An 18174-nucleotide genomic window follows, 5' to 3' on the forward strand; every position below is an offset into this window, starting at 1 on the left:
AAGGAAGGTGCAGTCCTCACGGCGGTACCTTGCTTACGTTGCACGGTAAAGGAAGATCATTGAAAGGGGGCTTTCCAAATTATTCGGGCCATGAGTATAAAAGCAAGGAAGCAAGTTGCAGTGATTACATAGAAACACAACCGCACAGAAACAGGCCCTTCTCGTCTGTGCCCAACCAGTTTTCTGCCTAGTTCCACTGACCTGCACCCAGTCCATATCCCTCCATACCTCTCCAATCCACATACCTGTCCAAATTCCTCTTAAATGTTAAAATTGAGCCTGCATTCACCACTCCAGCTCGTTCCATGCTCCCACCACTCTCTGTGTAAAGAAATTCCCCTTAAACTTTTCCCCTTTCACTCTTAACTCATGTCCTCTGGTTTGTATCTCACCTCCCCTCAGTGGAAAAAGCCGACCTACATTTACAAAAAAACAAATAAATAAATAAACAGATAGATAAATCGATAAATAGATCTTGGCCTCTGGTTCACTCTGGATAAAGTTTGTGACCGCGTGGGTTTCCTTCAGGAATTCTAATTTCTTCACACGTCCGAAAAGCATTTACGCTGTCATGTAATTTGGACATTGTAATTTTTGCCCAGTGTGGAGAGGAGTGGTAGGTTCTGGGGGGAGGGGGAGGTGGTTGGAGAGAAGTTAAGTTCAGTTTAAATTCAGTGTGTTCAACTTAAGTTTGATTTGCATTCAGTTTACGTTTGTATCAAAATACAAGTGCAGAGAGAAGGTTCGTGGGCAAACAGGTGAGCAGATTATCTATAACATTCATTCAGAAGGGCAAAGAACACAATTTACAAAATATAGGATTACAATGAAAAGAAAGATCAATTAACACCAGTGAGGGCAGCATGTTATGGGGTTCATTCAGGAGCCTGATGACTGCAGGGAAGAAACTATTTTTAAGCCTAATATTGTGTGTGCTTTCACACTCTTAAGCCTGCTCCCCAAATGAAGGAAGGAGAAGAGAGTGTGACTGGGATGTGATGTGTCCTGTTACTTTTTCTGATCTTGAGCAGGCCAGCTCCCATACCGCGTGTGGTGTGATGCATCCAGCAAGTATGGGGCTTTCAATCTGATGACAATGTTGGGAGAGTTAAATAACAGGAAATGTGAAATTACAGTAATTAGTTGTTGATGGTCAATGCATACCTGGTGGGCTGATTGGCTATTTCTGGTTTTGTATGACTCCATGTTATTATGAACCGTTAGCCAAGTTAATTGAGAATTAATGTGGCAGTGATTGAAATCCTTTCAAGAAACTCCTGTTAGTTTAGGCTGGATTAAATTTAATAGTGGAAGAGCTCAGTAAGACCAAAGAGTGTCACTTCTCCTATAATTAAATAACCATGTTTGACATGGTTATTCAATGTTTTGAAGAGGCGACAAGCACATTAGGGAGTGTGATAGTGAACGTTTCTCCAATCGTCCACCTCGTAGGAGATTCAAAACCAGATTAAACGTTTGTTCAGGAGGAAGTAATAGTTATAAAGTAATTCTGGCACAATAAATAGAATAACTTTAATCCTCACCTCCGGTCAGGACTGTTTAAATTGAATTTGTATTCCCCTATGCATCAGATTCCTCCCACATCTCAGACATGCAGGCTGACTGTCTGCTATAAATTGCCCTACTGTGGAGGTGAAGGTAAAATCTGGAGAATTTGATTGGAATGTAGGTAGCATAAAATACCATGGAAGAATTCATGTAAATGCCCTAATGGCTGGCATAGATTTGGTAGACCAATGGACTAGTTTCCATTCTTTGCAATTCCTTAAATTAATGATTCTTAGAGATTGAAAGCCCCTAGTTGAATTCTGGGGCAGGGCTCGCAGCATGTTAAATAGAACTATAGATAAGGCTATGAAAACAGCCTCAAGAATCCACATGATCTGTGCATACGAGGGCCAAGAATGATTCATCTCTTTATAATGTAACACCTTAATTTGTTCTTTTGTAAAGTTGGGTAGGAAGAATACTGGAGCTTCAGGCAGTGCACAGAATTTTGGAGCCCTGGGATAGCATCTGGTGTGAGAATAGCAGTGATTTTGAAAGTTGAGTGAGCAGATGGAGGCAGATTTATTTTCTAGCAGCTAATGGTCAGCGATACAATGCGATGTCCAAGAGATTTAGGACTGGAAATTAGAGGAATTTTTAAAAACTGAATTATGAGCTATTATGGAGGTCCAGACTCTTGTCAACATTTAAGATTTTCAGAGAGATGAGTGAAGGAAATTTGTTTGAATGATGTGGAAATTAGGCAGAAAGTGTAATTAAAAACATTTATTCATATTCAAATGACTAATTTCATGATGTTCACTTCTACACTGCCCTGCTGCAGAAGGTACAATTTGTGATGTTTGAATTTTATGCAACAGAAAAAAAAGTTCAATTATTTTTTAAAATTTCATTTATTTGCTGATTTTATTTTCTTATTCGTTGACAGAACTCGAATGTTTCCTTGTTGACTGAAGACCAAGGGATCAGGTTGGGATCCCTGGTTTGCCAATTCAGTGCTGCAGACATCAAAAGCTTGAACACAACTGTCTTCCTCGCAATAGTTTCTCAATTCCGTGTCTGTCGAAAATTTAGTGAGGAAATGAAAAATGCTCTCAGAGAACAAATCTTATCCTCCTTTCCGTAAGTGGGTTTGGCTTTTAATTAAGTAAGATGTAGTCAGGGGTTGCTTGGCTATTTCTACACTCTAACTTTGAACGAGATGTCAATACATTTTTCTGTTAAATCTAGATCGCTTCCAAACTGGACAGTGGATGAATGTATTTTGTTGGATAGCTTGCTCACAGTTTTAACAAAAGATGATTTGCAATTCATCCCCAACAACGTGAGTAGACTCCAGAACTAACCTCAACATCTGATATCAGAATTATAGATTTAGTCACAAATATTGAATGACAAAAATCTGACTTGTTTTATGTGTCATGTTTTGATTGGTAAAACCTATCAATGATTTTTTTTTAATGTAGGCATTCAGCACTGTAGCAGGTGAGTCTGTGCTGCTCAAGTTACACCCCAGTAACCTACACCCTGGTATTTTTTTTATTTTACTTTGAGGGGTGAGAGGAAACTGGAGCCCCTGGAGTAATCAACAAGAATATGATTATGACATTCTACCTCTGAATCATTAATCTATCCTCCCACTGCACTGGGCCCCCAGCCGGGTGTGTGGAGTTTCACCTCACCTCCAGGGAAAATTAGCACATTCACATACAAGAATCAGCCACGAGAATCTGAGGAAAATATAACATTTGTTCTCAAGCTTATTTTGGGAGGCACAGATAGCACAAAGCTATCACTGCCAGCGACCTGGGGTTTGAATCCGGCGCTGTATGTAAGTAGTTTATATGTTCTCCCTGTGTCTGCAGGGGCACTCCAGTTTCCTCCCACACTCCAAAGAAGGACAGAAATTATGTTAATTAGTGTATGGGCGGGGGGAGTGGGAATGGGTCGGTAGGACATGTTTATGTCTAAATTACGTGAAAAATTTACATTTTTACGATGACTTTAGCACTGAAGATTCTAAGGTACTGAGTTCAAATAAAAGGAAATAAAATCCAATATCCGGCCAAAAATGCAGTCACCTGTTCAGAGGTGCAGTACATACCTGTGAAAAAGGCATCATAGAGGTTTGAATGTTCATGGGTGGGGAGGGGGGGGGGGTAAGTGATGGAAGTGCTACTTAGTTTTGTTACAAACCTTGCCCTTTCTCAAAGGAATGAGAAGAAAGCTTCATAATTGCATTAGGTGGATAAATTAGTTTGCATCATCAAGTTTTGCTTTGGCCTTGATATATGCCATCATCATTATTAAGATTTCCTGTCCTTTGAAAATATATTTTTTTTTTTGCCTTCTAAATGAATGCAGCACTTTCAATGAGCTCAAACTACCATTATCTAAAACCTTCATATAAATTCATTGTTTTCTTTTCTGCCTACACATCCAACCATCATTCTGATCTACTGTGATGTATCTGGGGAGAAACAGTGGCACAGCTTGTGGACTGACTCCCTCAGAACTATAGTGTCCCAGCTTTGATCCTGCTCATGGTGTGGAGTTTGCATGTTCTCTTGTGATCACATGGGTTTCTCCCAGGGTGCGAAGTTTCCTCCCACAACACAAAGATATGGGTTGGTAGGTAAATTGGCCACTTTAAATTGATTCAGGTGGAGATGGAAAGTGGAATCCAGGGGTTTCAATAGGAAAATGGGGAGAATAAAATGAATTTGGTCTAGGATTAGTGAGTGGGTGATGGATAGTTTGTGTGGTCTTGTTAGTCCAAAGAATCTGTTTCCATGTTCTATAACTGTGATTCATTGTCCATTATCAGACTTATGAAAGAACCTGACATAAGTAAAATTATTTCTATTTTTGCTCTGTTCTAACTGATCTCTCTGTGTATCCTGACCTTCTGTACTGTGTTCTCCTGCTGCACCATGTATAAATAGATGAACTGGACTGCTCATGCAACAACTTTTCTTGCTGTGTTGCGGTACTTGCGACAAGATGCTTGATCTCTATGTGATGTGAATACTCTCTATGATTCTGATTAGGGTGGCACAGTGAACATAGCGGTTAGGTATGGCACCAGCTGTCTGGGGTTCGAATCCAGTGCTGTCTGTAAGGTGTTTGTACATTCTCGCCATGTCTGTGTCAGTTTCCTCTGGGCACTCCGATTTCCTCCCGCCCTTCAAAACATACCAGGGTTGGAGGTCATTTGGGTGCAATTGGGGGCACAGGCTCATAGTCTGGAAGGCCCTGTTACCATGCTTTATGTCTAAATTTAAATTATTACCCAGTCTTTATGGGACTCTCTATTTTCTAATTGATATCCAGTCATTGTATCGCCCGGAAATGACATTTTTAGTTATCAACAAATATCAGTTATTTATGGTAAATATGCAATTTAATATTTTTAAATTTGACTTTTTCCTTAGGAAGAGATCAGATTAGCTCTTGAGCAAATCCTCTCCTCTCATAAGCCTGCCAGGGATTTCATCCCTCCTGGTCTTGACACATCAGCTGACTTCTCTTCACTTCGTTGGAAGTTCTTCAAAATCCTGACCCAGAAGACCGACTCCAAGAAGAGAAAACATGCACTAGGTATGTATCACCTTGTGAGCAGTAATATCATGGAGGAAATCAGAAAGGAGATGTCAGCCCTGCAGCTACAATACGAGGGGTGTTGGCTCAGGGGCAGGAGGGGCTTTGCCACCTAGGATTTATCTTTGGGTGAATGGAAAAGTTGTCAGAGGAATGCAGGTCAGTCATGGTGGCCTCTGGAATGCATTTCCTTCTGTTACATCTCTTAGCTGGTCACCACAGGGATTAAAATCAGTCATGCATTGCCGGACTGATACCACCCACAGACTGGAGGAACAACACCTCATCTTCTGCCTGGGCACCCTCCAACCGATGGTATTAACATCGACTTCTCTGGGCTTTCGATAAACCCACCCATTTCTTTCCTCCACCACCCTTCCCCCTCCCAGGCCCATTGCCTTCCTCTAGCTCTGCTTCTCTCCATTTTCCCCTTGTCTCCTGTCAGACAGACAATATCAATTCTCACCTCTCCCCTTATCCAATTAAAACCTTTTATTGGTCTGGACTCCTCCCCCAGCCAGCACTGTCTTATCCTGAGATTTACGGTATTTTGCTTATTCCTTAAAGAAGAACTCAGGCCCAAAACACTAGCAATATCTCCAATGGATGCTGCAAGACAGGCTGAGTTCCTCTAGCATTTCAGTATGTTTTTGCTTATTAAAATCAGTCATCTGATGAAAGGGGACACAGAGGTGATAATACAAAAAAATCCATATCACTTCCATTAATTCCAAGTCAATGCAATATAATTTTAAAAACTAACTCATTTATATATTATTATTATAATGATAACAAAGTAGCTCAAATTTTTGGATTTCTAAACTGTATCATTCAATTTATCTCTCTACAATAAAGTGCATAAGATGGTACTGTTAGTGTAGAGGGCGACACGTTTCGCATGCTTAGTGTAGCAGTTAATACAATGCCGTTACTGCACCATCGATCAGGACCAGGGTTCGAATCCTGTGCTCTGTGTGCGTTTTCCGCCTGTCCACGTGGGTTTCCTCCAGGTGCTCTGGTTTACTTCCACTGTTCAAAAACATACTAGGTCAATTGGAGGTATTTGGACAGCATGCGGTTGTGGGCTGAAAGGGGCTGTATGTCTATTTTTAATTAAAATTTTAAATTTAGATTTATTTTGAGAGATTGAATTGTCTGGGATTCTGGAATTTAGAAGTATGTGTGTGGATCTTACAGAAACATAAAATTATGAAAGGCATGGATAAGATAAAGGTAGGTAAATGGTTTCCACTGGTGGGGGAGACTATAACTAGAGGATATAGCCTCAAGATTCAGGACAGAGGTGAGAGGGATCTGCTTTTCCCAGCGGGCGGCGAATCTGTGTAATTTACTGCCCATTGAAGCAATGGAAGCTACCTCAGTAAATATATTTAAGACAGTTGGATAGATTTTTACATAGTAGGGGAATTAAGGGTTTTGGGAATAGTCAGATAGGTGGGGGTAAGCCTATCATCGGATCAGCCATGATCTCATTGAATGCTGATCAGGCTTGATGGGCTGAATGGCTTCCTCCTGCTCTTATTTCTAAATGAAAAAAAATGGTGCAAATATGTCTGTGGGAAGTGCACCTGGGTGTCCAAACCAAACTCCCATTGGAATAGGGGATGTTTAAGATCTATCTATTCAGTCATGCATATAGTTGAGACCCTACTCCTGGATCTCTTGCTGCTTTTTCATCGATATTGATACTGTGAGAATGTGAAGAATGCCTGACATGTTCACTCAAAACAGAGTCGCTGCAGCATTTGATGCAGCTCTCCAAAGAATCTTACAATCCCTAATATCCATCGGGGGCTGAAATCGTCCATCCTCATCACCTGGAATGACCTCAGAATCATCAGTGTGTTTGACTCTTAACTGGCCGTGCAAAGACAATTGCAGATAGGCAACAAATGCTGGTCTTTCTGTCAAATTCAGACACAAAATAATAATCAAATAAATAGTAAAACCCTCAGAAGACACAAATTACATTACCAATGCTTAATTTTTGGATCTGGACCGTGTGATCTGTTTATTCATAAACTGGTTGAGAAGAAGCCACTTAAAGATTGGCCTGAATTATTACCATCATTGATTTAAATGTGTTTATTGCCCAAAATGTACAAAGCAACTTAGTAGATAACTCCCAGAATGCGGGCTTTGAAGGACAGCTAATTTCAGCCTTCTCTTGGAGGGAGGTCATGGAGAGTTTCAGAGGTTTGGAGGAAGTGTGTGCAGTCGCAGTTTTATGGGGTTATGTTGGAAAGATGAAAGTCAGAGTTGGATTTGAGTGGTTGTTATCTATCTGGAGAACTGTTCTAATTTGTCACTCAGTATTCCAATAGAAGAGATGCATGAATCATGATTTGCCTCTCCTCTATTGCTTGATTTAAGAACATGTTTTGCACCTCATTTCTATTCAAATTGGATTCTGCAGCTGAGATTTGAATGTTTTAAGGTAATAGCTGCAGAAAAATATCCCTAAAACTGTCGTCTTTCTTATACTTTATTTGCTTGATTTCTAGACTCTACAGCAATCCCCACCTTGGATAACATTGAACCTCTCGGTGAAGCAAATAGTCAGTGGACGGTGGACCAGTTGGATTGTATGTCAGTTGAAGACTTTATAAATTCTCTGGACACACTGACAGAGGTTACAAGCTTCAGCAGCAAACAGCTGCAAGCTTTAAAAGCAAAGGCATTGCAGGTGAGTAGTACAATATCATGAGTGAAGCAACGTCCTGGTTGTATTGACCTCAAAAGCACTAAATAAGTCAGTAAGTCACACAAACCACCTAATAAAATCCACAAGAAGCCCAATACATTCTCATGATTGGTGTTTTTGCCTAATTTGGGAAAATTTGATTGGATGACAAGCAGGGAGCTTGCACTTGGATGGAGTGATGAATCCCTGTGATGTCAGAAACAAAGTCATCACAGGAAATCACTAAACCTGGAGGACTTGAGTGGAATAATTAATGGATTTGAACACACTTGAGGAGGAGGAGGAGTAGCCTACTTATCTAACCTCTCCCTTCAAATCAATGGTCAATGGTTCCTCTTCAGCCATAATCAGAGTTGCTCATTGTTCTATTGAGAATCATTTGCTCATTCCAAATGTAGCTTCCAAAAAGGGGTTTGCCCATCCATGTTGGCACTGTTGCCCAGGCAAATGTGAGAATAGAATTGATTGGACTTCAAACAGTGAGTTTTAAAATTCTGTCTCCTATCATTGCTCCACTTTTCATTGTGCAAGGAACAGTCAATAAATCCAGATTACCCCATCGATCCTCAGATTGTAAACTGTATTTCAGAATGGCCTTTTTTGAGTGAAAATTCAAATCTTGCATTTGAAATGTCCCATTAACTCATTAATTTTTCAGTGCTTCACATGCTGGTTGTTTTATTTAAGGAATGTAACCAACTTTCAATCTAAGTTAATGATGGCACCTGGTAAGGAGATGAAAACCAGTGGAGAATCTCCAGGCTGCTTTAACATGATCTTCATTGCCCTTTCAATTATGTGGCTGCAAAACACTTGGATGGAGAATGCTCTGCCAGCATCCTTCCTTGAGCGGCAGAACTCCTGGAATTATTGTTCACTTACATACCATTGGTCAATAACCTCAGGAACCACTTGAATGGCATTAGCCTTTGAATGTGTCAATCACCATCTGTACCAATGGTGCCTCATATTGAGAGGATAAGGGTGGGAAGGTCAACAGAGGAGAAAGTGAGTGCTTACAAAGCTGTTAAATTTTCAATATAGTATATTGATAATCACTTCTAGAGACGAAAAGCAACATTGCTCGTGTTTGAACCATCTGATTTGCATTTTGTCCAAGTTGTAGATGTTGCATGAGAAATGTGATAACTGTTAAAGAGAGCTACGGACAGAAAAGTAAATAGCTTGCATCCCCATTGAAGGCTCAAGGAATCTTCCAGCACAATCTCGTTTCCATGCCAAATCTAATGTTAAATGTTGCCATTACATTTTTCTAGATTTTGGGGTCAGTATCAGATAATGGAAGTTCTCCACCAGTTGCCTGAGCTACAATTATAGTGATTGTAATTGGTACTGTCTTCTCTAATACAGTGTTTTTCAAACTTTTTCTTTCCACTCACATCCTTCCTTAAGTAATCTCTATGCCATAGATATGTTAGTGAAGAAAAAAAAAATTGAGAGCCACTGCCCTAGACCCAATTGTTACTGAAATATTTTCCTTGAGAAAAATTGTCATTGGCCCATTTCCTTTGGAGTTATGAAACCATGCACATAACGAGTCAATTAGGTATGATTAAAACAGTGGTTTTCAACCTTTTTCTTTCCACTCACGTACCACCTTAAATAATCCCTTACTAATCACAGAGCACCTATGGCACAGAGATTACTTAAAGTGGTATGTGAATGCAAAGTAAAAGGTTGAAAACCACTGTTTTAATTGTACCTAATTGACTCGTTATGTGCCAGGTTTCATAACACCAAAGGAAATGGGCCAATGACAATTTTTCTCTAAGACATATAGTCACACCAATGAGGATTGTTTGAATGCAGTGATGATAATATGATAAGGATATGGATCAAATTTACGAAATTGCAATACAATGACATACCTCAGAGGGTGTTAAACACTTAGCCTGAATGTTGTTGCTTTTATTTTGGTGAGACTATACAAAAAAAAGTCACTGAAGAGGGAATATTTGTTCAGGTCTCTTTTGATTTATTTTTCTTCACTTTTACTCCAGAAACACTTTCACCTTCACTGACCAAGCAAGTTGTGGATGGTAGTCATAGCCTTTTCTGATGAACTCATTGCTGTATGTGATATTTTCTCCCATCTTACTTCAATTATAGTACAAATCCGATTATCTGAAATGGTTGGGACTGGTCCTATTTCAGATGACTGAATTTTTTTGGATAACTGGTCATTTTTTAAAAACAGCCCAGTAACAACAGCAAAGTACTTTACTTGTATCAGTGTTTAAACAAAAACAAACAACAATGTTTAATCCTCAACAAAAAATTCTGGCCGTTGCCAATCCCTGACAAGTCCCCAATGCCAACACGATCACCAAGACCTCCCAACCCCTGCTGCCGATCCCCAGCACGTCCCTACCACTACCACCAATCCCTGTGGGCTCGTCCCAGCAGATGCTGTTTCGGCTTTGCGTCTGCCACCTCCGGGCCGCTCCAGCACCTCGTGGGTGGCGATGATTCAATGCAGGATCAATGGCCTTGTTCGTTATTCATAATCCCCCCACGCTGGAACCTCTCTGCCAGTGCCAGGGAAAAGCAAATGCCTGTCCTGCTCCTGCCTGGGAGGCCACTCTCCTTAAGGGATAATAGACAATAGGTGCAGAAGTAGGTCATTCAACCCTTTGAGCCAGCTCTGCCATTCGCTGTGCTCATAGCTAATCTACCCCATTCCTGCCTTCTCCCCATATCCCTCGATTCTGTTATCTTTAAGAGCTCTATCTAACTGTTTCTTGAAAGCATCCAGAGAACTGACCTCCACTGCCCTCCGAGGAAAAGCATTCCACAGATCCACAATTCTCTGGGTGAAAAAATTTTTCCTCCATTCCATTCTAAATTGCCTACTCCTTATTCTTAACTATGGCCTCCGGTTCTAGACTCCCCCAAAATTGGGAACATTTTTCCTGCCTCTACTGTGTCCAATCCCTTAATAATCATATGTTTCAATCAGATCTCCCTCTCATCCTTCTAAATATCATTGTATACAAGTCCAGTCGTTCCAATCTTTCAACAAATGACAGCCCTGCCATTCTGGGAAATAACCTCATGAACCTATGCTGCACTCCCTCAATAGCAAGAATGTACTTCTGCAAACCTGGAGACCAAAACTGTACACAATACTCCAGGTTTGGTCTCACCATGGACCACTTTGCTCCTATATCAACTCCCCTTGTTATGAAGGTCAACATGCCATTACCTTTCTTCATTGCTTGCTGTATCTGTATGCTAACTTTCAGCAACTGATGAACAAGGATACCTATTTCTTGTTGTACTTACCCTTTTCCTAACTTGACACCCATTCGAATAGTAATCTGTCTTCCTGTTCCTGCCACCAAAGTGGATAACCTCACATTCATCCACCTTAAACTGCATCTGCCATGCATTTGCTGACTCACCCAACCTGTCCAAGTCACCCTGCATTCTCATAACATCCTCCTAATATTTCATACTGCCACTCAGCTTTGTGTCATCTGCATCCGGATTCTTCTGACGGTTTGCAGCTGGGAGATAGTGGCACGCAGTTTGAGAGGGAGAGTTGGAGAGAGAAGTCAATTGAGGAAGGTAAAGAAGAAAAAGAGAGGGGAAGAAGTTAGGTGAAATGAGGATGATTGTCATTCTAATTTCATATTGGGTTAATTTTTTTTTTCCCAATCTGTGAGGTCCAAAAAAAGTTTTGGATAACTAAGAATTTCTGATTGTTTTGGATATCCTCATTTATCTGAAAAATTTCAAAGGCGAACAGACCACTCTGAGTAAAAAAAAAAAATTGAATAAATTAGGATTTTGGATAATCCGATATTGGATATTCAGAGTTGTACTACATCTCTCCATTCTCTGACTAAGACCTGCCCCATTTCTTTAACTACTCCGAGGTGTCAACATGGATATTGAGCTATGCTCCATGTCTTCCTGCCCTCCGCAGTACATGTGGAACTGCAACTGGCAGGATGCTCCCTTGCTGCCCAACCCCCATAAGCACAGTTGTGTGACCTCATGAATTTGAAGGCCACGTTATGGGAATGCTATTGCTTTCATCCATGGTACCAACTTTCACTTAAAGGACATCATTGCTTAGACTTAGGAACTCATTAGACCATATGTTCAAGCATGGCTGAAGGTTGCCTTTGATCAACAGATCTTCCATGCAAAGTTGATTGAAACCACTGACTTTCAAGCCCAAGAAAGACCCAGTGCAGAATAACTAACTGGTTGAGGATTCCTGATTGCTCATGCAGATTCCAATGCTCTGCCAACATAAATGCACCTCCTTAATCAACCCACTTATTCATGTGACAAATACAATAGCTACCAGACTTGTACCTCATCAGGGCTGGTGGTATCAGTCAGCTTTTACACATTCCACTCAACTTCAGTTGAAAGCTCCCTATTTTACTGTATATTCCTGATAAACAAATGACTTGATAATTGTCAGTTCTGTCTCATTCAGATGGCATTCTGAAGAGGGTCGCTGAGACGTTGAAGCAGTTTAGAGTGACAAGAGGAGATGGAAATGAATAATGAGGTGTAGATGCAGTTTAGGGCAGAAAACATCAATGAAGCAATTGACAAAAATAACAGGCAGCTCAGGGCAATAACTTGTAGCTAATTGAGTATGTGATTTGGATTTGCTATTAAGTTTGTGAATCTGATTATGATGATATAAAATGGCTGTTGCAATAAAGCAACCTGATTTGAATGGCAATGGGAATCATTTTATGAAAATCACAAAGAACTGTTCAATCTGATATGAACCTCCCCTTCATTCACTGAAGAGGTTTTCAGAAATGAGGCTAATTTAACACTGAGTTGCTTATCATAATTTTAACAAAAATAAAAGCACAGTGAATAATTTAATATGATGGAATAGCTGAAAGAGGGTTAATTAAAAGGAGGCAGGAGACAGTTTAATTCAAATTCCTGCTGCATAATTCATCAAAATACTAATGAATGGATTCAGGAGAATCATTTCACCATTTATATTTATTAAGTCAGGTGATCTCAATGGAGCGAACACAGAGAGCAGGATCATAGGGAAAGAAGAAGGCCAATCTCTTTAACCTGTCCCACCATTAAATTAGTTCATGCATCTTTAAGATCAGCCATGATCTCATTGAATGACAGAGCAGGCTCGAAGGGCCGAATGACCTACTCCTGCTCCTATCTTCTATGTTTCTATGTTTATTTTCTCATCCTTATCCAGTTTTTAAAAAAATCTGCTAGCCCTTGCTACTGAATGTCTTGCAGCGTTTTGCTTTGAGAAAAAGTTTTACCTCGAGCCTGAGGTGGCCAGTGCTTGCTTCTCTTCTCAATGGACTTGTGTTCATGGTGAGTGTACCCGATGCTCTAAAATCTTTAACCAGAGAAAATACTTTCTTTCTGTTGATACTGGGTTTGTCTTTCTGTTGAATCTCCTGATTGTTGAATGTTCAATACCTCAATTCACTCAGCCTTCAACTGACGAAATTGAAGGGAATGTGACCGACTTTATTAGTTTTCATAAAGTAGCAAGATGAATTTTGGTAAACGTGTGCTGAACTCCTTCGGAAGCCAGAGTATGCCCCAGTTGCACAGGAATTGAAAGCAGTCATCTAAATGTGTTCTTGTTAAACACTCTGTTAAACTCTCTGTGTATATTAAAAAAATAGTATCAATGTGACCCAGAGTTATGTCATGGTAATGTTGCTGGAGAATCCTGACTTAATGATGAGGAGTGAGTTCAAATCCCATCATGGAGGGCAGATAATTTAAATTCAGCTAATTAAATAAATCTGGAAGAGAAAGACAGCGTCAGAGTGGTGATTATCAAAGTACTGATTGCTGTAAATACCCTTTTGATTCATTGATGACCTTTACAGAAGAAAATATGCCAACTTACCCAGTAGAGTAATTACACCTTGTGGTTTTATAGACTAGAACTTTAGCTACAGAATAATGCATTATGCAGTGCAATTATGGGGTTTAAAAAAAAGGGGTATGGACATATTGAAATTCATCTTTGGCAATGGAAAATATAAAGGAATTAATGAAGCTATACAATCCACTCAAATTTCATCAATGCACTTAAACACACAAGAAGGAGATGCAGATTTGTATGATTCACCTTTTTTTTTAAATTTTTTTATTTTTCACACCATAAATCACATTAGCCATGATATACACTTTTTCTTTTTCACACATATACAGTGACTTTTTCTCCCCCCCCCTCCCTCCTCCCAAGCCACCCCCCACCCCCCCCATCCATTTTAGGTATACAATCTAGGTTGCATTAAACCAGTCAGACAATGTTGTCATTCAACAAAAATACACCAGAAATTCTACTGAGTCCATTCTTTTCTTTCCTTCTCCTTCCATCAACTTAGGTAATGTTTGTCCCCGGTAGGTTTTCGCTGTTGTATTTAATGTAAGGCTCCCATACTTGTTCGAATATTTCAATATTATTTCTTAAACTATATGTTATTTTTTCTAATGGAATACATTTATTCATTTCTATATACCATTGTTGTATTTTCAAATTATCTTCCAATTTCCAGGTTGACATAATACATTTTTTTGCTACGGCTAGGGCTATCTTAACAAATCTTTTTTGTGCATCCTCCAAATCAATTCCAAATTCTTTGTTTTTTATGTTACTTAGGAGAAAGATCTCTGGATTCTTTGGTATATTGTTTTCTGTTATTTTATTTAATATCTGATTGAGATCATCCCAAAATTTTTCTACTCTCTCACATGTCCAGATTGCATGAATTGTTGTTCCCATTTCTTTTTTACATCGAAAACATCTATCAGATACTGTTGAGTCCCATTTATTTAACTTTTGTGGTGTAATGATAGTCTGTGTAACCAATTATATTGTATCATACGTAGCCTCGTATTTATTGTATTTCTCATCGTTCCAGAACATAATTTTTCCCATGTTTCCTTTTTTATCTTTATATTTAAATCTTGTTCCCATTTTTGTTTAGTTTTACCATTTGTTTCCTCATTCTCCTTTTCTTGCAGTTTAATATACATATTTGTTATAAATCTTTTGATTAACATTGTATCTGTAATCACATATTCAAGTTTACTTCCCTCTGGTAAGCTCAAATTGCTTCCTAATTTATCCTTCAAGTAGGATCTCAGTTGGTAATATGCCAGCGTTGTATCTCCCGTTATATTGTACTTATCTCTCATTTGTTCAAAGGATAAGAATCTACTTCCTGAAAAACAATTTTCTATTCTTTTAATCCCTTTTTTTTTCCAATTCTCTAAAGGAAAGATTATCTATTGTAAAAGGGAGTATCTTATTTTGCGTCAATATTAGTTTTGGTAATTGATAATTTGTTTTATTTCTTTCTACATGAATCTTCTTCCAAATATTGAGGAGATGATGTAATACTGGAGAAGTTCTATGTTGTACCAATTTTTCGTCCCATTTATATAATATGTGTTCAGGTATCTTTTCCCCTATTTTATCTAATTCTAATCTCGTCCAGTCTGGTTTTTATGATTCACCTTGATGGCTATTCTTTTACCTCACTACCTCTTTCCTGCACAAACCCAGTATCAATGATTTCCTTAAAATCCAAATATCTATCCAAAATCAAAAATCCAATTAGTTCAGTTTGGCATTCAACATGATTGTACCTCAGTACCTGATAAGGAAGTTGAGTCTGCTGGGTCTAAACACTTTCCTCTGCAATTGGATTGTCAACTTCCTGACAGGGAGACCTCAGGCAGTCTGGATCAGAAGCAGCACCTTCAAGAGCATCACACTGAGCATAGTTCCCCCTCAGGCCTGCGTGCTCAGTCCACTACTGTTCATTCTGCTGACCCATGATAGTGCATCCACATGCAGCTCGAACCACATCATCAAGTTCGCAGACAACAACACAGTGGTAGACTTTATCAGTAAGAACAAGGAGGCAGCATACAGAGATGAAGTGCAGACATTAATGAACTGGTGCAGAGCAAACAAGCTGTATCTGAACATAAAAACAAAAACAAAAGAGGTGGTTGTTGACTTCAGGAGGGCCCGGGGAGATTATACTCTGCTGACCATTGACGGCTCGACAGTTGAGGTCATCAAGAGTATCAAGTTCCTCGGAGTAAACTGTGAAGAATCTCTCCCATAACACTAGGTCCATAGCCAAGAAAGCCCACCTCTACTTACTGCAAAGGCTGAGGAAAGTCCATCTCCCACCCTCCATCCTCACTACATTCTCCGGAGAATGTTTTGAGAGCATCCAGTGCAACTGTATCACCACCTGGTTTGGAAGCTGTACCACCTCAGACTGCTAGATCCTGCAGAGTATAGTGAAGTCAGTGGAAAAGGCCATTGAGGAACTTCCTGTTTGCATGGAGGACATCTTCTGCACTGGATGCAGGTGGAATGCAATAAACATTGTGGAAGACTCCACACATCCCGCACGTAAACTGTTCTCCCTCCTGCCATTTGGCAGGTAGTACTGTAGCACTCTGGCTCTCATGTTCAGAGCAGGAAAGAACCTTTCCTCCCATGCCATCAGGGAGGAAAGTGCTCCGTGGTCCTGGAGAAATGCTATCTCATCCTACCATACAAGCATGGTATGAACATTAAATAAAGTTGAGTTAACTATTGAACCCTGCCTTGAATATACTCAGTTGCTATGAATCCATGGATTTTGTTGGCAGAAAAACCCATAGGGTCAGAATCCTTGAGGTGAAGAAATATGTCAACTTTAGTTCTGAAAAAGAGATCTGTGGAAGTGAATGAAGATTCCTGCATATATCAAGTGCTTAAGAATTTGTATGTTCCAATGAGATCACCTCTCATTCTTGTAACTTGAGTGTATTGAAATAAAAACAGAAAATGCAGGGAGCACTAAAGAGGTCAGGCAGCATCTGTGGAAAGAGAAACAGTATTAATGTTTCAGAACCAAAATCAGTAATAGTTAATTCTCAGCAACAGAGGGGTTTGGAAGAGAGATGGGTAGGATAGAGGCAATATCTCTGATCAAGTAAAACCAATAAGAGATTCAGATTTTGCTGAAGTTTTTGAATTCATTAGCAAGGCTGCAAGATGCCCAGATAGAGGATGCAGGCATAGTACCTCATGCAAGCATTGAGCCTCCTTATAATAATGCAGGAAGTAACATGTGAGGTCAGAGTGGGAGTGAAAATTAAAGTGGCCACTTTATTTGGTCAAACATAAGCAAGGATCTCCTGATTAACACACTGCCTTCTCTCATTTGTGAAATGTAAACACAGGGGCAAGTCACCATGAGTGGCTGTCCTCTGACACAAGGTGTAAAATAACTTAACATTGTCCTCACTAACCCAACTGTGGCATTGACTCTTATGAAGATGGGCTGCAGGATTAAAGCTGATGATCTTCTCTATCTCTCATGTCATTTTCCTTTAAGTTGATCCTAACATTTGATCACTATCATGAGGTTTCCAGATCTTGCTTTGACCACGGTATTAAATTTTGCCTGATTATACAACTGCATATGCCTTGGGATGTTTTACTACATTAATAACATTCATTAAAGTTGTTAATATTATTACCATGTCTGATTTTTGTCATTTCAGGCTTATGGCATAAACATCAACAATTATGTGCTTGCTTCTCTGAAGAAAATCACACTTGGCTTCAATGATGAGGAAGTCCAGAAGTATTTCACTAAACCCGACATTGATAACATTGGTGCAATCTCAGAGTACAAGGAATGGGCCAAGGCTGAGGTAAGTTGAGCCTTCTCATTGTGCATTCACAGCTCACTCAGCCACCTCAGGTCATTTAACGATAATCCTTTCGTTCAGGCAAAGGCTTTGTTTGTAAAGTTCAACTATTACATGCGTATACACAGTATTGACCAGTGAGTCTTGCATCTGTGGTGTGCAAACTATTGGAAAGAATACTTAAGGATAACATTTATGAGCATTTGGAGTACAGTCTTATCAGGAATTATCAGCATGGCTTTGTGAGGGCAAGGCCATGCCTCATGAGCTTAAATGAGGAGATTACAAATGAAATTGCTGAAGGTTAGGTGGTAAATGTGATGTATATAGATTTTAGTAAGACATTTGATAAGGTCCCCCATGAGAGACAAATTCAGAAAGTCATGAGACATGGAATCTATGAAACCTTGGCTGTGTGGATTCAGTATTGGCTTGCCTGTACATAGAACATTACAGCACAGTGCAAGTGCTTCACCCCGTGATGTTGTGCGACCTATATATTCTTACTAAAAAAATACTAAACCCTTCCTGCCTCATAACCCTTTATTCTTCTTTTCTCTATGTGCTTGTCTAAGAGTCTCTCAGAT

At 39.6% G+C, this 18174-nt stretch overlaps 1 protein-coding gene across 4 annotated transcripts in view; it reads left to right on the top strand.

The window, feature by feature from the left end:
• Positions 1-18174, top strand: part of LOC138741051 (otoancorin-like) — a 120750-nt gene that overhangs the window by 83097 nt on the left and 19479 nt on the right. For all 4 annotated transcript variants that reach the window (XM_069894527.1, XM_069894529.1, XM_069894530.1 and 1 more), the window contains 5 exons: positions 2459-2652; positions 2761-2854; positions 4965-5130; positions 7656-7837; positions 17438-17590. In XM_069894527.1, the coding sequence (XP_069750628.1) occupies positions 2459-2652; positions 2761-2854; positions 4965-5130; positions 7656-7837; positions 17438-17590 (789 nt within the window). The remainder of the gene's footprint in view (positions 1-2458; positions 2653-2760; positions 2855-4964; positions 5131-7655; positions 7838-17437; positions 17591-18174) is intronic.

This window comes from Narcine bancroftii, chromosome 8 (assembly GCF_036971445.1).
Source record: "Narcine bancroftii isolate sNarBan1 chromosome 8, sNarBan1.hap1, whole genome shotgun sequence".
NCBI classification, from domain to species: domain Eukaryota; kingdom Metazoa; phylum Chordata; class Chondrichthyes; order Torpediniformes; family Narcinidae; genus Narcine; species Narcine bancroftii.